The sequence below is a fragment of the Gigantopelta aegis genome, chromosome 8 (assembly GCF_016097555.1).
Source record: "Gigantopelta aegis isolate Gae_Host chromosome 8, Gae_host_genome, whole genome shotgun sequence".
NCBI lineage: Eukaryota > Metazoa > Mollusca > Gastropoda > Neomphalida > Peltospiridae > Gigantopelta > Gigantopelta aegis.
The window spans coordinates 77,360,407-77,378,273 of NC_054706.1; the positions used below are offsets into that span (position 1 = coordinate 77,360,407).

At 37.5% G+C, this 17,867-nt stretch overlaps 1 protein-coding gene across 3 annotated transcripts in view; it reads left to right on the plus strand.

Annotated features, from left to right (window-relative positions):
- LOC121378656 (paladin-like) overlaps positions 1-17,867 on the plus strand; it is a 141,459-nt gene that overhangs the window by 63,126 nt on the left and 60,466 nt on the right. Inside the window, exons 1-2 of one of the 3 annotated variants that reach the window (XM_041506932.1) lie at positions 12,360-12,442; positions 14,761-14,986. The exons of 1 other annotated variant lie outside the window; for it this stretch is intronic. In XM_041506932.1, the coding sequence (XP_041362866.1) occupies positions 14,827-14,986 (160 nt within the window). In that variant the 5' untranslated portion in view covers positions 12,360-12,442; positions 14,761-14,826. Of the gene's footprint in view, positions 1-12,359; positions 12,443-14,760; positions 14,987-17,867 lie in introns of those variants that run through there. One more of the 3 variants, XM_041506931.1, reaches the window with a different exon arrangement.

Here is a 17,867-nt window from a genome sequence, read left to right on the forward strand (position 1 = left end):
GACAACTAGAACATTCGATTATTTATTCTCTTGTCCTTTTGCCGCTCTGTCAACCTGTATGTCCTAAACCTTTCATCTGCCGCTCCTGTTGTCAGACTCAGCACCGATACGGAAGATTAAATGACATTAGTACCATGTAACGACAGATATAACCCCATTCCTGGCCATCACAAAATATCGATTGCTTTTTCCTACATTTGCATTCTATATTTACAAAGATATTAATGAACATATTACTGCAATAGATATTCGTTATCGCCGTACCGCGACTCCGAGCAACTCTACACTGTACATAAATCTGACCAACAAATTGGATGGCTGCGGCTCTTTCTTACTTCCTAGTCCCAGAAAATCGCTGGTGACCAGGACCAGGCAGGTCGTGTCAACACGTCACTGACTAGAGCAGTCATGTCGACACGTCGCTGACTAGAGCAGTCATATTTCAGCTTACACTCTTCCAAATGTGAAAAGGTTTATTGAAACTTTAACACGCGGTGAGATGTAGTTCAGTAGCAGAGTGCTGGCTCGATATCACATCATCACACAGAAATAAACAATGTGGATTAGTAAATGAATGGTGTTTTATCTGTGGAAAGTATTAAGATGTGACTAATACTCAAAATAGTCTTTAAAAAGATTTTGAAGTTCGAATGTTTTAATAGTGTTTCATCTGTGGGAAAGTATTAAAATGTAGCTAATACTAAAAAAAGATCTTTAAAAAGATTTTGAAGTTCGATGGGTTTTTTTATTATTCAATTTTTCAATTTTTTTATTATATTATATTATATTATATTATTTGCTGCATTTACCTTCTATTCTTCTCCCCCTCCCCCATTACCCACCTAATCGTGTCTGGAACAGATCGTAGTCATGTTAACACTACACAGTGCCATATATTATTCACCTTGAACTTTGTTCTGTGGGATTCAGCAATGCTGCCATTACCGTGGCATTGCCGTCTCATGTCCGTGCCACTGGACGCCGTAAGCACTCCGGTGGGACCAGGTGTTCATGGGACGTTCAGCACATTATGTCTAGTAATATCTACGAAATGTTCTGGTCTGTTTGCTATTAATCTAATGGTATATTTTTATAATGTAGATAAGGCCGTGGTAACCAATGAATGGCTGCCATTCGGGTTTTTAATCTGTAAAACAAATGAAAGGAAACAGTTTATATTTATAACCTTGTTGCAACTGCCAAGGGTTCTACTCGGAAACAATGATATCAAGCTGATTGCTTTCAGTATAGCAGCTGCATACCTTTATTATTCATTTTGTAACAACACACTAAATGGACATACGTTTTTCTCGTATACAAACCCAGAACGGAGATAGATGTATAAGTACTATTTATAGTGTTTTCTGATTTTTTTAAATGTTCAGTTTTAATAATCATAATCTTCTTTGTAAATTTAAAATTATTCTTCTAGTAAATATGTACATAACGTTAAGAGCTAATTTCTTTTCATATTGAAATTGCATGAATATACTGCTGTCATGATGTGTAGGTGTTATGGAGAAAGCCTAGTAAGTTGAAAAACTGTGTGCCTAATCTATTTGCTTTTCAAAAGCGATAACTTATGTTTCAATCAAACTGAGAGAATGACAATGAGAGATACCGCCGGAACGTAGTGAGCAAATTGTGTCGAAAGCGATAAATGTTTCTTCTTTTATCGACTTGAAACACACCAATGAAATGGGTTGTGGTACACATTATTATACATCTGGCTACAGGCTTTTTAACGGCAATATATATATTCCACAATCAGAGCTAATTTGACAATTAAATTGCTCAGAATAAATACTTCAGCGGAATTCCATAATATGTATTTGTTTGTGACCATACATTTATTTGTCTTCGGTGTTATAAGAGAACAATTCGAAAACACTGTAATGTGCTGATCATAAGCATCGTGGTTCGTCGTAACGGGAAAGTGAAGTATCATTCCATCATTAGTATAGCGACTATCAATTCAACTGTATCATCAGTCTTCTAATATTCAAATATTTTGGGCTCTCTGACACTAGCATACTATTTTTCTCAAAATGTCTCAGCAGTAAATGGCATGTCAATTGTCATTGATTTGGAGATCAGATCACATGAATATTCATTTCTGTGAACCTGATTACTATGATCAATGCCAACTGACACTCTTTTTCCCTGCCGAGAAATTACGGGGTAATTGATATGCTTGTGTGATTGTATAGGTATGTAGCCCGATGGTAAACACGTGGGATGAGGTGTAAACTACTTACAACAGGTCCCTTGATTAGAAGTTATATCACTCGGTATTCCAGCCAGGCGGTTAATCCTCCGTTACGCGAGCGCTGTCGGGAAAATAGTACCCTTTTCATCTTATTTTGTTGGAATAAGAACTCATTTGACGGATTTGTTATGCTATGCGATTTTGAAAGATTGTCCAACTGCCAAAATTATTGTGTAAAAACAGGGTTGATTCCTGCATCTAGAACTAATGTCATATCATGTTGTCTGTCTAATGAGGTTTATTGAGAGTGGCTTCCCTTTTTTGAAAGCCTGGTAGTAAAGAGTGGTAATATTTCAAACTTCAGTTAGCGAACTTGTTATTTTTAATACGATCACTGAGGTGATTTAGTCTTCTAGGTAGAGAGTTAAAAACTGTATTCCTGTTTAATTTCAACATAATAATTGTATGCTCGTCTATGTAAAAACAATACCTGTGTACGACAAAACCATATTTGCCCCCCCCCCCCCCCCCCCCCCCCCCCCCCATATTCGTTAGAGATACATACATATCAATGATGCTATAATTGGTACTGAGATTAGCCTAGGCTCTGGTGATGCGTTTCCTTTCTCACGTTAACCTATTAAACCTTGACCTCAACATATCATTTAGGTATCACACACAGCCGTTTATTTGTCGTTGGTAACCGGCCTCGGTGGCGTCGTGGCAGGCCATCGGTCTACAGGCTGGTAGGTACTGGGTTCGGATCCCAGTCGAGGCATGGGATTTTTAATCCAGATACCGACTCCAAACCCTGAGTGAGTGCTCCGCAAGGCTCAATGGGTAGGTGTAAACCACTTGCACCGACCAGTGATCCATAACTGGTTCAACAAAGGCCATGGTTTGTGCTATCCTGCCTGTGGGAAGCGCAAATAAAAGATCCCTTGCTGCCTGTCGAAAAAAGAGTAGCCTATGTGGCGACAGCGGGTTTCCTCTTCAAAAACAGTGTCAAAATGACCATATGTTTGACGTCCAATAGCCGATGATAAGATAAAAAATCAATGTGTTCTAGTGGCGTCGTTAAATAAAACAAACTTTACTTTTTGTCGTTGGTAAGACGTCCAGTTGTACTTTCATTAAAAGGTGCTTTCAAACATATGTTTCGGCTTGGATCTAATATTTGTATTACGATCTACTGCTTTCTGTTTAGATATTTGTTCAGAATGTAAGAGATAGACTATTTGAGCTTCATCTATGTCTGCCAATATTAGATTCTGTCATGCCAGTCCCAGGACAGTGGCAGTCCTTCTTTAGAAGAATGAAAATCTAGTGCTGTGCTCGCATTGGCCATACATACTTGACTGATTTATTTATTCTGAAGAAGGATCCTTCACGTAGGTGTTAGCACTAGTACTGTCAGTGTACTCTGACTGTTTGCCACGTGTTGATGGAGTGCAATCATCTTAAGTAAACGAGAAAGGGTATATTTGGTAGGAGTAATGTGAAGGATTAATTTATTCAATCCTGAACGTATTTTCAAATTCCTCCGAGATACTAAATTGTTTTTGCAAAGATCTTTACACTCTGCTTTAATTTAACCGTTTTATTAAATGTTTTATTTTGATGTTGGTCATCGATTTAGTTATAATATATTACCTTTGTTTGAGATCCAATAGCCGATGTGTTTATCATGTTTGGGTGTTGTTAAACATTCATTCATGATTGTAAACTGATTGTCGTGTGTTCTGTATTGTGATTGGTTAATTACATTCTTTTTCCGGGATCAAATAGACAATAACACCCGGAAAGCTAATGACGTCATTAGAAAGTGACGTCATTAGCAATTGGAACAGGCGAACTTGATGATTCAAGGGTTTACAGTTAGATTGTAGACAGGTATTTTTTTCAAGAAATGCCAAATATACAGTTAGTTCTGTAGAAAAACGATTCAGTTTACAATGGACATAACAATATGGAGTTTTTAGATTTGCGGATGTTATTGTCTATTTGATGCCCGCAAATGTTTAATTTTTGACCTCAGGCTAACGCCTTCGGTCAAAAATTACATTTCCGGGATCAAATAGACAATAACACCCGCAAATCTAAAAACTCCATATGGTTATCTCCTAATTGAAAAGATGATTAGTAGCAACATGTTATTGTGACCAACTTTTCTCTTCTTCATTGATTTAGATCTCCGCTAACCTGCGACTTTCTTCAGAGCGATATTTAATTAACATCTATTTATTAATTGAACTTCCTTCAAGTTAAAACTATCTAGTCTAGTTACAATCTGTGGCATTATGTAACATTTGGGAACCATTTACGCACAGTCTGATATTTTTGGATCGCATGACCACCCAATATAAATCTTGTATAGCCCATTTAAAATTCCGTACTTAACGGCTTTGTCAACTCCCCCCCCCACCCCCCACCCCAAAAAAAACCCCTACAAAAACCCACAAAAACAACAACAACAAAAACAAACAAAAAACCCAAACAAAAACAGCAAAGAAAACAGCAAAACCCCCAAAACAACAACAAAACCCCAAATAAATAAATAAAGATTTTAAAAAATGCACATCTGTAATAGAACAACTTCGTCATGACTAGCATTTAAATTGATTTATTTTATTATTGATTTTTTGTTTTCATTGTTGTCAAAATAGAGGCATTCTAGTGCCCACTGGGGTCGGTAGCATCAACAGTCGATAAAGTCATAATGAGTTGCATATATATATATATATATATATATATCGTTAAAAAGTGTATGTTTTTCTCAACATGACAGGCTTGTTTCGTGAGAGAGTTGAATTGCTCTCACTCATCAGATGTAGATTTAATTACACCGTCAACGGAAGGCTGATGACGTAATGGACTCTGTGACGTCGAGGTTACATCACTATGCAGGTCTATAGGTGATGTGTGGTATGCGCACAGAAGGTATTTGCGTCTGTGTCGACATGCTGATACGAGTTCATTCTTGGAGTTTAGTGTGCTGGTTTCAGGTTTATACATTATGAACAGTTTTTCCTTCAGGCAGAGGTTACATCTTTTGCTCGCTGGAGAGTATGATTTTGCTTTGGATAAAATTTTCCACTTAATGGTGTATGGGGTGAATCTATCCTTCAGTGTCCAAATGTACTGACTTAGCGCTATTGCGTTCTTCTGTGTTGCGTTTTGAAAACTGCTCGTGTGCGCGGTATATCTCGTCTTATAGACCTGCATAGTGACGTAACCATTACGTCATCAGCCTTCCGTTGACGGTGTAATTAAATCTACATCTGATGAGTGAGAGCAATTCAACTCTCTCACAAAACAAGCCTGTCATGTAGAGAAAAACATACACTTTTTAACGATATATCTGGCTCCCACACGGTTGAGCACTCTATAAAATAGCGTCTTTCAACTCGAAAACGACTACTATGAACAGTTTTCCTTCAGGCAGAGGTACATATATATATATATATATATATATAATTATTATATATATATATATATATAAATAAAGAAAAGCGTCAAGATGGTAGACATGATATTTGTTATTCCATCGTTTGATAGTTGATAGTTCCTTTAATGTATAAGCGTCAGATTGTGAATACATCCAGCAGATACTTTGACTTAGTTTTCAGGTGAAACAAAATTTTAAATATACCTTTTAATCGTTATATATATTTTTTCAGTGTCATGTTTTCATGGCATTGGTGGACGAGACTGATAGCAGCCGAATTTAGTGACTAATCCCAATTTACTGGATGACATGGCACTAGGAAGACTTAGCAATGATGTTGTCCGTGGCGTGTGCTCTTCCTGTCCTGTAATCTCTTTATCTGCTGTAATTGCATGTTATGCGTTTCATCCCCAGTGCAAACCGCCATGGGGTTGGTTGTTCGCATTCTCGACCATGCCAGCGTGTTGCGCTTGTTAGTGCAGGAAATTCCTGATAACAAAGTCCAATGTTGGTTGGGGCTTTTTCTTCATTTTTCATTTCATTTCATTTCCAGAAGAATTGGAGTAAACATTTTCTTTTTGTGGGGGTGGGGTGTGTGTGCGAAAATGTCATTTAATGACATAAATAGCAGTTTAGTCATCAGCAATTGGTGGTAAGCCTGTAGTAGAAAAATAGTGTCACACATAGACACATAATATTAACATACACACAGATACACACACATACGCACGCACACGCACATAGACATATGTACACACATAGACACAAATTTACACACACACACACTCTCACACACACACACAAACACACACACACACCACACCACAGACACACACACACCACACCACACACACACACCACACCACACACACACACACCACAGACACACACACACACACCACACACACCACATACACACACACACACACACCACACACACACCCACACACCCACCACACCACACACACACACACACCACACACACACACACACACACACACACACACCACAGACACACACACACAAGTAGTACGGCCATAGCCGTACCGGCCGTACCGTCTCCGTCGCCACTGAGTAGTGTGTGCATGAATTTCAGCAGGAAGGGGATATAGACTGTGACGAACGAATTTTATAGGTGGGTCGAGCGATACCTCCCAGACAAATGTATTGATAGAAAGAATGCTTGATCCGGCAGGGTAGAGGGAGATTTTTCGACCTCCAAAACTCACTCCTGCAGACGCAGATATAATGTACATATTTTGGGACATTTTGCTTAGCAAACCTGCCAAAAATCACCATTGGAGTAAATGTTTAGTCATTCAGTTTTCCACAAAATCAGCTTATTAAACAATTACTCAAATAGGTGAAACCTGGGTCACAAATACCGAGCCTCTTCATGTTTGGCTTTACCATAGTTTGACACCCAATAACCGATGTAGTTTTTGTACTGGGGTGTCGGTAAATATTCATTCATTCATTCATTCATACATTCATACATACATACATTTATTACAGCTAATTTGCACTTCTGGTGAAAAAACAAATGTAATTTTTAAAAGCAACTGCTTGTCTATAACTACGTTTAAAGGGACATTCCTGAGTTTGCTGAATCTTTAAAGATGTTATCGACTAACAGAGACTTTAGCAATTGTAATTACATATGAAATATATTTTCCTGAATAACATATTAGTGGCTGTATATTAAACGTGTTTCTGGTCGTTCTAATATTTGTAATAGCATAAATTTCATTTTATTTCCTAGACAAAATCAAGTTTGGGCTTCTTACAAATATTAAGACGACCAGAAACACATTGAATATACAGACATTGATATTCTAAATAAGAAAATATATTTAATATGTAAGTTTAATCGTAGAAGTATTTTACTAGTCGGAAACATTTTACAATGCAGCAACCTCAGGAGTGTCCCTTTAAGAGTGTATTGCATATTCCAAATAATTACCCTTACAACATGTATCTATGCAAGACCAACCGTTCGCTGTTTTTGCGACAGGAGAGTGCCCAGTCTTACTGGCATAAGGGGTAATGATAAGACGGATTCAGCTGCCAAGTCTGCTTTGAATTTGTCTCATGCCAGGATTGGTGCCTTACAGTGATTTTAAACACATCATTAACCAATATATCTTTTCAACTTGGCAAGATGATTGGAACAGTGCGGTTGCGAAAAGCTTCATTCTGCCAAGCCAGTCTTGGATGCAGGAAGGATGAAATAGTCATTGGACGTCCTCACATTGGTCATATGTATTTATATACCATTCAATTATTCTGAAGAAGGATGATCCACCTCAGAGTGAGTATTGTCAGGGTACTCTGACGGTGCGTTACATTTTGACGCAGTGCAGTCATCTTAAACAAACTAGCAATGTGATGGAATCAATCCGATTTCATCTTCAACTTTTGTTTAAATTTCTTCGCGATACTGAAATTTATTCTAAATGTTAATTTTACATATCTGTGATATTTATATTTTTTGCACAGTTCTTTACACTGTGTTTCATTTGAATTCTTGAATTTTTGTATAGATGTTGATCATCACTTCATTTACACATTAGTTTGACACCCAATAGACGCTGTATTTTTCGTGCTGGGGTGTCGTAAAACATTCATTCGCGACAAAATATACAAGGGAGCTAACTCTATACTGTGGGAGGGGTGGGGGTGGAGGGGGGGGGGGAGCTTATTGGTTTTAAATGTGAGTTCATATTTGAAATTAAAAAAGAAAAATATCCAATGAACATCTAGTCTGAAATATTCGAGTCGAGTCAGACTTAGTCGGACAAATATTTTTGGTCAGTGACCGAAAATATAGAGATTTATCTAGTCATCATAGCCTGCCAATGTATACAGTGATTGTGGGATAAATAGATTTATCTAGTCATCATAGCCTGCCAATGTATACAGTGATTGTGGGATAAATAGACTTATCTAATCATCATAGCCTGCCAATGTATACAGTGATTGCTGGATAAATAGATTTATCTAGTCATCATAGCCTGCCAATGTATACAGAGATTGCTGGATAAATAGATTTATCTAGTCATCATAGCCTGCCAATGTATACAGTGATTGTGGGATAAATAGATTTATCTAGTCATCATAGCCTGCCAATGTATACAGTGATTGTGGGATAAATAGATTTATCTAGTCATCATAGCCTGCCAATGTATACAGTGATTGTGGGATAAATAGACTTATCTAGTCATCATAGCCTGCCAATGTATACAGTGATTGTGGGATAAATAAACTATAATAGAGGCTATTCATTTATTTTATTTTTTAAATTCCAATACGGTTTTTATGTCAAAGAGTGATATGTGAAAACCATATTTTATGAATTGCGGAGCAATGAGTGAAAATATGGTTTTCACGCATCACGAGTTGACATAAAAATCCTATTCGAAAACACACCATGAAATGGTCTATTTATTATATACATCTTTCCTAATTTTTGACAATATCTTTCGGTTTTTGTTAAGATCTTTCGTTTATCCTATCGAAAAAACGTGACCCATACAAACGACACCCAAGTGGGAGTTGGCGGATATCACACATATATTTATGGAAAATGTGCTCATCAAACTTTACACAAACCCTCAGTTGAATAAAGGTTTAGCTATTAAAGGGACATTCCCGAGTTTGCTGCATTGTAAGATGTTTCCGACTAATAAAATATTTCTACGATTAAACTTGCATAAATATATTTTCTGGATTCTGTCTTCAAAGACTTTTTGACGACTTTCATTACATATCTAAAATATTTTTCTGTATAAAATATCAGTGGCTGTATATGAAACGTGTTTCTGATCGTTCTAATATTTGTAGTTTTATTTCCTAAAATATTATTTTTGTCGTACGTACGAAATTATTTGAAAACAAAATCCAGTTTGGGCTTCTTACAAATATTAAGACGACCAGAAACACATTGAATATGCAGACACTGATGTTCTAAACAAGAAAATATATTTAAAGTGCTGTGCCAGATGTATGATGTATTGAGCTATATCAATCAAGATATTATTTAATATGATTAGAAAATTATAAAAAAAAAAGTAAAAAAATTATATACCGGTATATTTTCCATTTAAAAATATTCCCCTGAAAAACAGAACCAGCTGAGTTCGTTTCGGAAATTTCCGTAAGATTTGATCCGTGACGTCACGAAGGGAACTCCTTTCGATAGTCAGCGCCATTGTCCATTGCTTCTTTTGTGTTTATTATGGTTAAACGGCGTGTTGTTGGCGGCTGTAGCAATACAAAAGCCGATAAATTTAGTCTTCACGCATTTCCTAGTAATGTTGCTGTGAGAAAGCTGTGTGTGAATTTGATTAAAACAACGTGGAAATACTGGACAGGAAGAAAATGCCGGAAACCGTTACAACAGCAGACACATTAGTTTCGATTCGTCCGAACTGGCTTGTCGGCTTTAGCGAGCTATGGGACTACCATGTTTTATGGCTTTTAAAAAAGATGCTGTACCAACAATTTTTCTGCGACACAAAACAAATGACAACAAGCCGACGCCATCCCCACCGAAACGACCTTGGGGTGCATATCGTCAATGTCCCAAATTGCGTTATGCTTTCAACTCCGGTCAGTTTGTTTTCTCATGCACGGTTCGTGCAATCATCGAGATCCGATTTGTTGTCGTTTGCATCTCGTTCATTTGTGAAATTTTTCTTTACAGTTCGAGAACATTAAAACAATAAAGTACAGACAAGTAAGTATCTATAGCCTAGTCCGTCCCATCCTATAAAAATATAGGGTTTTTTTGTAAAAAGAAAAAGAAAAAAAAAAGAAGCTAATTTTGTATGCATCTTAGAAAACAATCGACTCAGAAATAAATGACTTGTAAATTCCATAGTATGAAAAAAGTCGTTCCCTGTAAAACAGACTATAAATACATTAAATTAATTTTACTATACCTCCCACAGAGAAAACCTGTTTTCATACTATGGAATGTGCTATAAGTTATTTATTTCTGAGCAGACTGTTTTCACAACTGCACACACAAAAAATAGTATTGTTTTGTTATTTCCAAAACACTTTTACTCTCTTTTTTACGTCAAATTAAACTGAAATTATTCACACAAAAATCATCTTCATAGATTGATGGGACGGACTAAAAGTCGTTTTTGTTTATTTTTTAAAATTAAAATAAGTTATTTATTTCTGAGCAGACTGTTTTCACAACTGCACACAAAAAATAGTTTTGTTTTGTTATTTCCAAAACACTTTTACTCTTCTTTTTTTTACGTCAAACTAAACTGAAATTATTCACGCAAAAAAAACATCTTCATAGAGGGATGGGACGGTCTAAAAGTCGTTTTTGTTTATTTCTTAAAATTACCGATATCGGGTCCACTTGACTCGTAGAATTCAAGAGTTATTTATCGTCTTTTCTACTACATAACAAGTATTAGAACATACAGTGTAACAAAATAATTCGCACACAAAACATGAATAAAAGTTGTAAATTAGTGGTAAGCTGTCTCCACGATAATTTTCATCGTCATTTGTCAGGCCCGTGGTTCGTCGGAAGATGTTCCAAGTTCAAACTGATACGGTATTATTTGTTGTGTTGCACAAATATTAGTCCAGTCGTCATTACTACACTATTCATCATCGAAAGAAGAATCGCATGATCAAGCTTGGCAGTCGCTGTCGGTCCAACTTTGGCTTGCGCTGGAAGTCATCTCGTGGGAGGTTTCTGTGAAGCGCGTTCCCTTCGTGACGTCACGGCTATTTACACGCAAATGTTTTTACCGAGAATTTTACTCGGTCGTTTCCGGCAGTGTTCTACGGGAATGATGTTTTAATACTTTTATGGGGCATTTTCGTAATTATTGACTTACATATCGGTGTAAAATATTATTGCAATGAATTAAGAAAGCATTTAATTGTGGAATTTGAAATTTTAGTGTATGGTCTGGCACAGCACTTTAATGTGCAAGTTTAATCGTAGAAATATTTTATTAGTCGGAAACATCTTACAATGCAGCAAACTCAGGAATGTCCCTTTAAATTAAATCAGATTGTTTGAAAATTACCCATAATGATCGCGACCCACTTTCACAAGGAAAAACCGGTGTATGAATACATAGGCGTCGGAAACGGAGGGTGGGTGGGAGCAACTAGGGGGGGGGGCACAATATGTCCCCCCCCCCCCCCCCCCCCCCCCCCCCCCCCCCCCCCCCCCCCCCCCTCCCCGGTTTAAAAGCCATAAAAGTAAGGATTTTAATGAATATTTGTATTTCTACACGGACCAATTTTCTGGAAAGTTAAGAAGAATGTAGCTTATAATTCATCATATTATTAGGACATTGTTTTTGTTTTACTACATTCAGACTTGATTAATATAATAGGATAAAGCAGATATCTTAACGACAGTAACCAGTTATTGACTTTTGTCATTGGGAGAGAGAAGGGGGTGTCTCCGAGCATTATGTAATATTTAGGGGGGTATGGTCTAGCGTTACGGAGCGTTACGGGGGTGGGGTGGAAAGTGTCTAATTTTGACAAAAACAGCGTTACGTAATATTTCAACGGCCCCTTAGAATGCCAGGGGATGGCATGCATAAATCTCAGCTGAAGATTCACAAATAACTGTGGTCTTCTACATGTGTCTTGACGTCATCAGTTCCTTCAGCTGAAGACTACGTCACGGCACTCGTGTGACGTAAGGGCCAAGATCAGTACACCATGACCATTTGAACAAGAAATAATAATTGTATCGTCGGGTTTTTTTTACAACATGTCGTCAAGCAGTAAGTTAGATGGGTTTAATATGTTTTAAATTATTATTATTATTATTACTATTATAGTTACTACTACTGAAGCGTTTCACTGCCACGCATAATTTGAGTAATAGACCAAACATAAGCGTACGATACGGGGGATAGGGGGGTTTGCAACTCTCCCCACTTGTGCTGGAGAAAATCCTTAAATTCGGGCAAAATGTGCTAACCTGAAACCTCTTTACCATGTATTTCCATCATTCTTAGTCTAAGCTATCTGAAAAATTAACTTAAGGTCGACGACTGTCTCTTTTCGCATCCTTGTTTTGGCTTCGTACACAATAAATATAGCATACCTTACCGTAATTTCATTTGAAATCCACATTTCGTCAAACGTACAATTTTTTAATCACAAGATTTTTTTCAAACACAGTTAGGTGCATTAGAAATGTTAAAACAAACATTTTTAATAGCAATTTTTCCAACATTCTTAAAACGGAAACGTCTTGTCTTGTTTATGGTCATTCAAATTCACAATTAGCTATATTATTACAATGCTTCGCCACATTAAAATAAAAACTGGTCTACTAACCTTGACCCCTGTCAAATTTCTATAACAAGCAGGCAACTCACAAGCACTTACATGAATAAAATTCCCCTGGAAATATTTTGTATTTCTAGCAGGTGTACCCTGCGCTTATTTTCCGCCACCACCAGTCCTGAAATAACGAAAATCATATTACAAAGCGCAATAAAAAAACAGAAAAAGTCATTCAACTATTTGATGACCGAAATTAAACCTAGATACGAGTCTCACAAATCGAGATATGAGCAAAAATAATTTTCGACATTTGACATTAAATGTTTTAGTTTAAAAAAAAATCATCACATTGATTTATTAATCATAACCATTTGGTAATGTTGACATAGTCTTAGAGAGGAAACCCGCCACATTTTTCCATTAGTAGCAAGGGATCCGATAGACAGGGTACCACATACCACGGCCTTTGATTTACCAGTCGTAGTTCACTGGCTGGAACGAGGAATGAGAAATAGCCCAATGGGCTCACCGACGTGAATTGACCCTAAATCGACAGCGCGTCAAGCGAGTACTTTACCACTGGGCAACGTCCCGCCCAGTAAAGTGAAATATGGCTTCAGCATTCCATATAGTAGGAATCGAAATGTTTAGTGTATATAAATACACGTTAAGTGGAAATAAATTTGTCATGTATGATGAGAGTATAAGCAAAATAGTGTGGAAATATATTAAATTTTGAATTTGATTCATTTATACTAATCTGTGTCAAGTGCCTGTGTTCAAGAAGGGACCGATGAACTGGCTTGTAACTTCATGAAAACATAAAAAGTATCAATTGTATTTTGTTAGTTATATTTTGTTTTCAAAATTTTGATTAGTGACATTTTTACTCAATTGTTTAATGTTTTAAGATTGTGTATCGAACTCTAAAACTTGTGTAGTGAAGGAATCGCAATGCGATACTGAACAAATGTTTCCTGATAGTTTAGGGGTGGAGTGGGTGAGGGGATCACAAGGTGGTACGGCAGTGGTGGTCTGTTAGCTCAATATAATGGGGTGAGGGGGATCACAAGGTGGTACGGCAGTGGTGGTCTCCCAGCTCAATATAGTGCGGTTAGGGGATCACAAGGTGGTACGGCAGTGGTGGTCTGTCAGCTCAATATAGTGGGGTGGGGGTTAATAGTGCGCCTATAATTATCACTAAGGTGTAATTAATCACTAAGGTGTAACTTTATTATTTTTATGCGTGGCAATAATACGCTTCAGTTAGGTTGCATGATACCTATTGTAACCCCATAAGCGACATTGTTAACATATACGGCAAAAAATACTGTATACCTAAGATATGAATCATAAATAGCCTATTAATGCTGCAATATCATCTCCCAAAATATTAACTTAAGAAAGTGGAACCTATCTTGGCTCTCTTTGGACATGAACTGATGTTGTTAAAGCTAGTCCTAATTCCACACAAAATAAGTATTTTTGCTGGTGTCAGTATATGTTTCAAGCACTCTGGTACCTTTGCATTGTAAACACAGTGATAGTTGTCGTCAATGGCAAAACTGGCAGTACTAACTTTGTTAATAAATGTTCGGGTCATTTCGAACTTTGACCCAGCCCAGATATTATTGGGTATAATAATTAATTAAAGTTAAGACACTGTACGGTGGGCTATTTCTGTTTATAACTTAGCTGCATAAACGAGGTTTTCTTGTCCATCTGGTCGTTGTATTCCTGACTGTATAAATTACTAACAAATTTACCCGGCACACCGTGATCCAAAATCTTCCAATGTTATTTTGAGACCAGCGACTACTTATGTTGGTGATCGGTGGACGTGTTTCAATCTGCCAGCGATCCTGACGATTCCATGGGATGCATTTGTACGAGGATCTCACAGACAAACAACAAACGGTCAGCCGAAGACTCTGACCTGATTCTCCTCGTACTTTCCGTCAGACAAGGATTAACTGAATATTTAGGAATGGAAGAAACGGATAAACCAGTCTTGGAACCAGCTACCACAGAAGGTACCGTAAGATGTTTATAAACGACTAGGCATTTTGTTTTAGGTTTTTACAAGGTCCCTTTCTCCTTCTCTCTTTTAACTCTCTCTCTCTCTCTCTCTCTCTCTCTCTCTCTCTCTCTCTCTCTCTCTCTCTCAGTACAGCACTCACGTGAGTGACGGTCTGAGAACCGCCTGTCCGGAGTACAGTACTCACGTGAGTGACGGTTTGAGGACCCCCTGTCTGGAGTACAGTACTCACGTGAGTGACGGTTTGACGAACGCATGTCCGGAGTACAGTACCCGTGACGGTTTGAGGACCGCCTGTCTGGAGTACAGTATTCACGTGAGTGATGGTTTGAAGAACGCCTGTCTGGAGTACAGTACTCACGTGAGTGACGGTTTGAGGAACGCCTGTCTGGAGTACACCTCCTCGGCCACCAGCAGGTCGTCCTCGTGACGCACGGGTTTGATGTGCGGCTCGTCGTGCAGGTTGTCCAGGTCGCACCTAAACGGCCTTAAAGGGATTATCCCTAGTTACATACCATTATAAGATTATCCTGCTAACGGGTTCATTTTAACCACTAAACATACATATTAAATATCGTCCACTACCCTTTTTTGGTGAAGGGCCTGTTTCGGTGGATGCGTTAATTGCTCAACACAACATACCTTTGAAGATTGCGGACATCGTTGACTTTCGCGTGGGAAAAGTAAACAAATGTCTGTCATTCATAAAACAAATATTTGTAAAAAGGAGATTAAAATGAGCAACCAAATGCAAGATTAAACATGGCACATTTCTTAATACTTTTTTTTTTTTTTTTTTTTTGGGGGGGGGGGGGGTATTTTCAAAGACTGTAATTTGAAAGATAACCTGATTTTAAAATTTATTTTTGTCCGTCATCAGCTATCCAGTTAGTGTAGTCACATGATCGTAACGGTGTCTGCTGGCAAAACTCTCTTCACAGATGTTTGCCAAATATGGTCCTTATATGATTTAACACACAACTGTTTGTGGATGTCTGCTTATATACTTATTAAAACTCTGAAGGCATCTTATATGTTTTAACTAAACAATTTTACCATCCATTTGAAAAATATCAGAATTATTATATTTGTTTTCCAAAAATGTTGTCTCTTAACATTAGTTCGCGGGTTCTCCATTTTAAAATTGTCCTTAATATACTTAAAATATTTTTTATAAAGTACACGTTTTGTTTATCAACATACATGTTTACTAGAATACTAAAATTATTTTGTTTCGGAAAGTTCTTTCTGCACGCTATACCACAGAACGCTTCATTCACCGTTCACCGAAAACAAGTGACGTAGTTCATAATATTTACGGCTGATGCATGCTTCCAGTCTAAACGTCTGTCCGCAAACTATGTAACATAGCCCCATAGTTAATGCTCATTTGAAGCGTAGAAATACTAATAAAAATGTAGCTATTTGAATAACAACTGCCTGTTTATAAATACTGATATATGCTTTAGAACCGAATGCTTATGCTCAACGAAACTGGTCTCCCTATGCTACATTTTCGTATATCGAATATCAGTGTCTGTTTAGAATATTAGTATCTTTGAAAAACGATATTAATACTTTAGGTGCGAAATTCACAGGGTACCTTTAACGGGACATTCCTGAGTTTTCCGCATTGTAAGATGTTTCCGACTAATAAAATATTTCTACGATTAAACTTACATATTAAATATATTTTCTTGTTTAGAATATCAGTGTCTGTGTATTCAATGTTTCTGGTCGTCTTAATATTTGTAAGAAGCAGAAACTGGATTTTGTCTTCAAATAATTTCGTACGTACGAAAAAATTATATTTTAGGAAATAAGATGAAATTTAACTTAGTACAAATATTAGAACGATCAGAAACACGTTTAATATACAGCCACTAATATTTTATGTAATTACAATCGTTAAAAAGTCTCTGTTTGTCGTTAGCATCTTAAAAGGAGCAGAACACCCAGGAATGTCCCTTTAACTATCTACAATTCTAGTACAGTTTTATTGTGAATACTGTAGCTGGCGAGCTGACAGGACAGCTTTAACTATCTAGAATGTGAGTTCAGATTTATTGTCTAACCTTTTACAGAAGACCCTTTACATTGGTTTCCTTTCCGTGCCACACCATTCTTCAGTACTCTACAAATCTGATTGTTGTCACATTATCATGTATTAATTCGCCAGTTATGATATGCCACGATATCGATCCCCAGTCCATCTGCCCCCCCCCCCCCTCTCTCTCTCTCTCTCTCTCTCTCTCTCTCTCTCTCTCTCTGTCTCTCTCTCTCTCTCTGCAGATATCCGATGTCATTAACTAGTTATTCTCTATTTAAAACTAGAAAGAAATGTTTTACTGTTTCTCTCTCTCTCTCTCTCTCTCTCTCTCTCTCTCTCTCTCTCTCTCTCTCTCTCTCTCTCTCTCTCTCTCTCTCTCTCTCTCTCTAAAAAACCGCTGTGAAACATACATAAGCACGTCTAATGAGCATTTCCTTTCTGCGTGTCCACGCACGAGGCCACTCGACGGTGGATGGTTTACGGTAGACGCCAAATTGCAGAAGTAAATCCTTTCCATAAGGAATATTTCATTCTTATCGGAAGCGCCCAGAGGCGATACACGGACAAAGAGCCGTGTTTACCGAAATCTGCTTCAGTCATTAATGGATTGTTGTTTGACCTTGCAGGAAGCAGTCGAAAGAAAGAGACATTCTAAGTTTTGGAAACTGTAATCAAATTGTGTGACGATTCCCAACGCTCATTTTCTTACCTACACTAGTATTGGGAGTGGCAATCCTCTTAAAAGTAGGATATGTCGACCAGGGGAGTGGCAGTTCTCCAAGACGGACATTAACAGAGGGCGGCAGTCCTCTTAAAAGTAGGTCAT